The 6,630-nt window shown below is 34.5% G+C and overlaps 1 protein-coding gene across 3 annotated transcripts; it reads right to left on the reverse strand.

Moving 5' to 3' along the window:
• Positions 1 to 1,224: 1,224 nt before the first annotated feature.
• Positions 1,225 to 4,356, reverse strand: LOC101211527 (nuclear intron maturase 1, mitochondrial). 3 transcript variants are annotated; one of them, XM_031880193.1, is made up of 3 exons: positions 1,871 to 4,356; positions 1,644 to 1,718; positions 1,225 to 1,534 (listed from the first exon to the last, which is right to left on the reverse strand). In XM_031880193.1, the coding sequence occupies exon 1, from the start codon at positions 4,069 to 4,071 to the stop codon at positions 1,978 to 1,980; it is 2,094 nt and encodes a 697-aa protein (XP_031736053.1). In that variant the 5' UTR covers positions 4,072 to 4,356; the 3' UTR covers positions 1,225 to 1,534; positions 1,644 to 1,718; positions 1,871 to 1,977. The 3 variants fall into 3 exon arrangements, with proteins under 3 accessions (XP_031736053.1, XP_011657261.1, XP_031736052.1); XM_011658959.2 differs by having other exon boundaries at positions 1,225 to 1,718; XM_031880192.1 differs by having other exon boundaries at positions 1,644 to 4,356.
• Between the last annotated feature and the right edge of the window lie 2,274 nt (positions 4,357 to 6,630).

Raw genomic sequence — 6,630 nt, forward strand, 5'->3', positions numbered from 1 at the left:
CAAAACAACGACATCAAAAGTTCTTTGTTGGCATTTTTTATTATCAACATAGTGTATTTTGACATTTTTCATCCATCAAACTATAAGAAAAATGGACAATGAAAATCTCTCTATACTTTTCAAACGTTGAAGTAAGGTAATATCAATATTTTTTATTCCACAACTATCTTTTAAAGTCGTTGAGAAAACCCTTTTTATTGACGTTTTTTTTTATATAATAGAATTTGAATACTTCTGGCGTCAGATATGTTTGGATTGACTTTTGAATGTTTGGAAACACCTTTTTACACTTAGAATACGTATTTAATCATTTCAAAAGTCAATTCAAACAAACTTATAATCTCCTAGTCATCACGATTGTTCAAAAAGACTAGTAATAAGAGAAGTGAATTTCACATCAAACAAGCACATCTCTACACCGCAAAGTAAAAAATGGGTCCTCTTAGAATTATTCACTAGAATGGTTTTGCAAAGTAAGTCAAACTCAAAACTAAAGCGTGCTTCACCTAATAAATGAAGCACAACAACAATGGTCTTCATTGGGCACTGCAACAATATGAAAGGCAATAAAGCTATCACTCTCGAAATCAATTGACAATAAGAGAAGTAGTCAAAACCAATGAAGTATTCTTGGTTTTTCCAATACATGATTCTCAACACATTCTCTCAAGATGGTACTTCTTTACTCAACATGTTCCTACAAACCGGTACCTCTTTTGGGTTCATCATTCTTGATTAAATCTCAATTTCATTTTATTGAATTGAATACTCATTTGGGTTCTATGGATTATGATACCCTATTTAATAGTATGAGGTCTTATCTCAAGAAAAATTGACAATAAATGAGTAGTCATCTATTTTATAAAGAGTTTGAGTCTTCTTGATTTTTCTAACTTGAGATTCTCAACCGAAGAAGATAAGAGAAGAAACGAAAAAGATAGAAAATCCATGTAATTGAAAAAGTATTAGATTAAAGAGTTTGAGTTCAAATGTGAGGAACTAAAATGGTACTGTTAAAACTCCAGTGTCAATTTTTGGTTACCAAAAGTACAAGTTGCGAACCTACACTAAATTCAGGCCTATTTTGCTGAATTTATGCTAATGCATGTGCAGTATTCAGAAACAAAGAATTTAATAATGTATTTAGAAACAAAGAATTTAATAATGTCAAAACAAAGAAACTAATAATGCATAAAGGATTTGCTTTCTTATGGAGTGCAAGTATTAGCATGAAATGGTGTAAGTGAGCATAACTCAACTATATACCGTATAAGTTAGTGACCGAATACATCAACATATGAATCCCCACTTCTTATTACACTAAAAAAATAGTGGTATAATGGTAATCAGTTTGAGATGAGTTGTTACAAAAGGCTATTGCATAAAAATTACTCATTGATAATGCAATATAGTTTTCTTGGTTTGGTTCCTAAGAAGTGTATCCAATCATATGAATTATGTTTTTTCTCTTTACAATCAAAGAGTAGAAACTGAAAAATCAGAAGCACTTCCTACGGTTTTCTGGCTTGGATTTCTGTCCATGTCAAGGAAAAATTAAATAACTTCCAGCACCAAGACATGTGGTAAAGAATTAAATAGAATATGCACCAAAAGTTCTATGCTATGGTGGTTTCAGGCAGTACCTTATTCCACAAAGTGTAGATGCATTTCTCTCTCTTCCGTTGTTATTGTGTGATGTTGTCTCTTGGTTTCCCTCTCTGCAATTTCGTTATCAATGTAATTATTCTCTTGGTTGAAAACAAATCAATATGATCGACGGAACAAATGACCAAAAGAACTCAATGGACTGATGAGAGTTTGCACTTCACATTTCAGTGATTTTGCATCTTAACGAGAGTAAAATACAGACCTGTCCAGAAAAGTGTGCCAAACTCACTCAACGAACCAACTCTGGAAAGTCGTTCGATTCAGTTCGTATTACATGGCAAACTTAACAACATGCTTCCCACTTTTTCTTCAACCGCCTTCCATTTCATTTCCTTCATTAGTCTTAAAGTGCCAGGAACCAAGGATTTTGTAACTCCATACAATTTCAGATATCTCTTCTTGAGGCAAACTCAACCCTCGTCTCTTGACTACACTATGCAATTCAGAGTACAACCCGGGATCTTGTAACTTTATGTACTCTCGCAATATCTTCTCATGATCTGGGACCCAGTTCCGAGGGAGGGGAGTGTAATCACAAGAGGGAATCATAGACATGCGGGAGAACTGCACACCTTCAATTGCATCTACAAGTCCCATTCTCAGAAGATCAGAATACTCGGGTGCTGAATTATTACTACTCTCTATCAATGGACGGCTTAAATTCCGCGATGCAATCCTATATACTTTGGCTCGAGATTTTAGTCGATACCTAGCAGCGTAGAGTTTAGCTAATGAGCTTCGTATAACATATGCACAAAACCCAACAATTTTCTTTCTGTTATCAGCATATCGATACCAATCAGCCATGGTCTCAAGGAATTTATTCATCTGTGAATTTGTATGAGCTTGACTTGAATACAGCATTGGATTGCAAGGCAGTGGTTCGGGATCTCTATCTCCCTTAACGAGGTCAACCCGCCTGAATTTGCGTATACATTCCTGCAAGCTAGCAGTAACAGAAAGCAAAGTTCCAACACACTTTTGGCTCACAATAGTACCACCAGAGGATGTATATCTAAGAGTAGGGTATATTATTCTACGGCAAATTATATGATCCAAGAATAGAATTCCTCTGCTAATATGTTCGATCTCTATCTTAGAATTATCCAACCTTATCCCAAACATATTCTCACAGAGCTCAATGATTTCCTTTCTAATTCTCACTGCATCCTCTCTAGGCCCTCTAATGCCCACCAAGAAATGCCCTCCATATCGTATATAATCCATCTTTCTAGTTTTTTCCTTGCCACTAGCTGGAACGAACTCCGGCCAAGCTGGGTTATGACAGCCATCATTAATGGAATCTTTCCAGATTGAATCAAGCTTGGAAGGCCTAAAATACTCAACTATCTTATCTTCCATTACAAGATCCAATTCATGAAGACATATATTAGCAAGTAAAGGACTCAAAATTCCACAGTGGCCATAAGAAGGTACCTTGGCAGCTTCTTCTGGTGCGAAATTGAAGAATGTTCTTAGCCAATATGGGTCAGGTTTGGGTTCATTCTCGTTGAGAATTTTCTTCTTCTTCATAGCCCCTTTGTTTTTCTTCTTCTTCATCATCTCCTCATTATCTTCAACTCGTGGCCTTGTCTTCCTCGGTGATTGAAGCGCAGACTTGACCAAACGCAAAATTTTTTTATCCTTAACAGCCTTCTCTAAGGAACCCATCACCACATTTTCATCAATATGGCTAAGAACTTCACTCAAATCCGCTTTTAAGAACCAGAGGTACCCAGCGAAGTTACTTCTGATGGCTCGAATGAAAGAATGAGCATTCCGGCCAGGGCGAAACGCGTGCGATTTCAACGAGAACCGAGCTTCAAAAAAAGGCTCTAACACATTCAACAACACTTCCTGAACGACCCTGTCCTGAAAACAAGGCTCATCAGACTCAAGCATAGCTCGAAGCTTACGCTTGGAAATGAGATGGGTCCGAGACTTATCATTTGGGCATCGAATTAACTGATTAGCCTTCCTGTTCCACGAAAATTTCCCGTTGATCACAGCATTGCGAAGAGAAAGAAGGTCGCGTAGAACGTGAGAATGAATGGCATTGCGAGGAGGGAAATTTCCGGTCAAATCCGCACAGGAACGCTGATAAGCCAGTACCCATAAATCGAATTTGGAAAGAAAGGATGATAGATGAGAGAATGAACTGTTGGGAAGGGAAGCGAAGGCTTTGAGCCAAATAGAGGAGCAGATGTCGATTGGGTCTTCTTTGAGGTGAGAGTAGGGATCTTCATCGTGAAGATGGGGAGGATTTTGTAATCGAAGGGATATGGAAGGAGGGTGTGGTGAGTGAAGGGCGGGGGAGGAGGAGTTAAAGGGAGCAAAAGAGGATGAATTTACGAAGGTCCGGCGGTTGAATTGAAGGTGTTTGATGGTTGTTCTGAATAACATTTTCTAGAAAACTTCATTTCCGATTGGGTTTCAGGGTTTAGGGTTTAGAATTGGCCATTGAAAGGAAGGCAAAAGGCTGCTTCAGTTGTTTGTGATTGTGATAGCTCCGAAGCCAATTTTACTCGGGCCGAGTTCAATCTCCAAAAGCCATTTTTACTCGGGCCGAGGTTTTGCTGGTCGCCGAGACATTTGGACGATACTACTAATCCCAATATAATATGCCTATGGGAACTTCAATCTATTCCCTTTCCATTTTCCTCTTCTTTTCTGATCAAATTTCATCCAACTAACTCCACCCTTAACTCTTCCAAATTGAACCAACATATACGAGAGGAAAAAATCACTCCCCATTCACCCTATGGTGACACATGTCCAACAACACAACTTCAACATACTTGACTCCCTAACTTTTCTATCCAAATGGTATGCCCCTTCAACCCTTTCATTCAAATTTGTTTCATCCACCTCAATCTAAATTTTATTATTTAATCACTCCATTTCTAATTTTGAGTTTCCAAACTTGGTAGAGTTTTGACACTCTCATACACACCAAAATAAGGCCCTAACCTCTCCTATCTACCTTTTCTTCAAGACCATACACAATCCACTCTTGATAATCTATTGAATCCATGTCATATCTACAAGCATCAAAAACCCAATGCATAATGCCATAAGTTTTCCACAACTTTGCATCTCCACATCACGTAGGTAATGGTTTCTTAGCTTTTCTACAAGAAAGATAAAGAGGGTTAATGAGAATTCTATTTTATAGTAATATTTATATTAGAACGTATACTATCTCCTAACACAAAAATTTGCTCAAAGTGCCTTCATGTTATTCTAAATGAAGAGAGTCTTGTTTTTTTTCTCATTGTTTGGACACAAGATGTTAGACACTATTCACAAGGAATAATCTTTGATATCACAATTCCAAATAAATTTAGTCCAATGAATGATTGGATTCAAGGCGTATGACGAAGATATGACTTTAACTAATGTCAAGATTTGAAGTTATTTATGACCGCAACTTTATTCTAACATTTGTTGAGTGCCATAAGATTACACACAATGAGAGACCTTTAAGATAAGAGTTGGGATGCAGAGTTACGTACCCATATATCTTGTATATTCATCCAAGCATCCTTTGAAATTTCAATGTGTCTCCCATCTCCCACCTTCCATCTGTAACCTTTTTCGAAAATCTTCTTTGCCACATACAACACTACATTGTATGAATGCATGAAGGGTTTATTATCGATGGGAGCATTTTAAAAATTTTATTCTTTGAGATAACGCTCTCTTAAAACTCTAGCAATAAGGTTATTGTTGATGGCAATAATAATGCTTTCCAAGTAAAGTTTGAGTATCCTAGATCAATCACCTGTAATTGCTTTTTTCTTAGATGATCAACATACTTTACTTAGGAATATTAACATTTTGCTTTCATCATACAACATCTAACTGTACTACCTAACAATGTATATTAACTACCTTGTAGTGATCCACCACGAATAGCTAAAAAAAAAAATTCAAATGGAAGGGGGAATGGAGAGGGAGGAGAGAAAACTTTCTCCCCCTTCACAAAGATGTAAGATGATTTAATATTTAAGACCCTAATACTAAACGTTATAACATAACATTGTAGTATTTAAATGAAAGGTTAGATTATGATATTGTAATATTTAAACCTAGACTATATTTTAGATTATTAACAGTACATGTGCACTTTAAAAAGAAAAATATCCACAGTCCAACTACACAAAATATTGTTAAAGTTATTGAATAAAAATAAGTTTCAAAACAAAAATAGTTCATTACAAACACATATTAGTTAGATTTAAAAAGAAAAACAGCCCCTAAATACTTTTAACATTATCAAATACTAAATGTTGTGTATGTAGTTAGACCTAATAATGACTTCAATTGGGTATGATACAAGTTTATACTAAAATTTAAATTTAATATGGTAAGAGTTATTCTTTCTACCTTTAAAACTTATAGGTATATGGGTTTCTAGATTTGACCACATCATAAATTGTTACAATTCTATAATCAAATGATTGAAAATATTTATAAAATATAACAAAATTTTGTATTATTCAATTATAGATGATGATAGTCACCGATAAATACCAATAAAAGTCTCTCAATATCTATTATTAATACAGTTTTAAATTTTGCTAAATATTTTGGTTAATTGTATTAAAAATGTGTATTTATTGTTTCATGTTTATTTATTTATTTCACATTTATTCCTTTGTGAAATTTTGATTGATTCAATTTTTTTTGTAACAATTGGTTTGTCAAATAATTTAGATGTAAATTGTTTAAAAACTATTTTTAAATCTAGCAAAATACAAAATAGATTACTATTTGTGTTTATTTGTATCATAATAACACGTATAATAGTCTATCATAATAGTCTATAATATTTGTAAATATTTTCAAAAGTTTTTTACATATATAAAATAATTTAGCATATAAAATTTTAAGTAACTAAAATTAGAAACTGAGTATTTGATGGACAAAATAACAATAACAACAACAATAAATCTACTT

Source organism: Cucumis sativus, chromosome 1 (genome assembly GCF_000004075.3).
Source record: "Cucumis sativus cultivar 9930 chromosome 1, Cucumber_9930_V3, whole genome shotgun sequence".
In the NCBI taxonomy this organism is placed as follows: domain Eukaryota; kingdom Viridiplantae; phylum Streptophyta; class Magnoliopsida; order Cucurbitales; family Cucurbitaceae; genus Cucumis; species Cucumis sativus.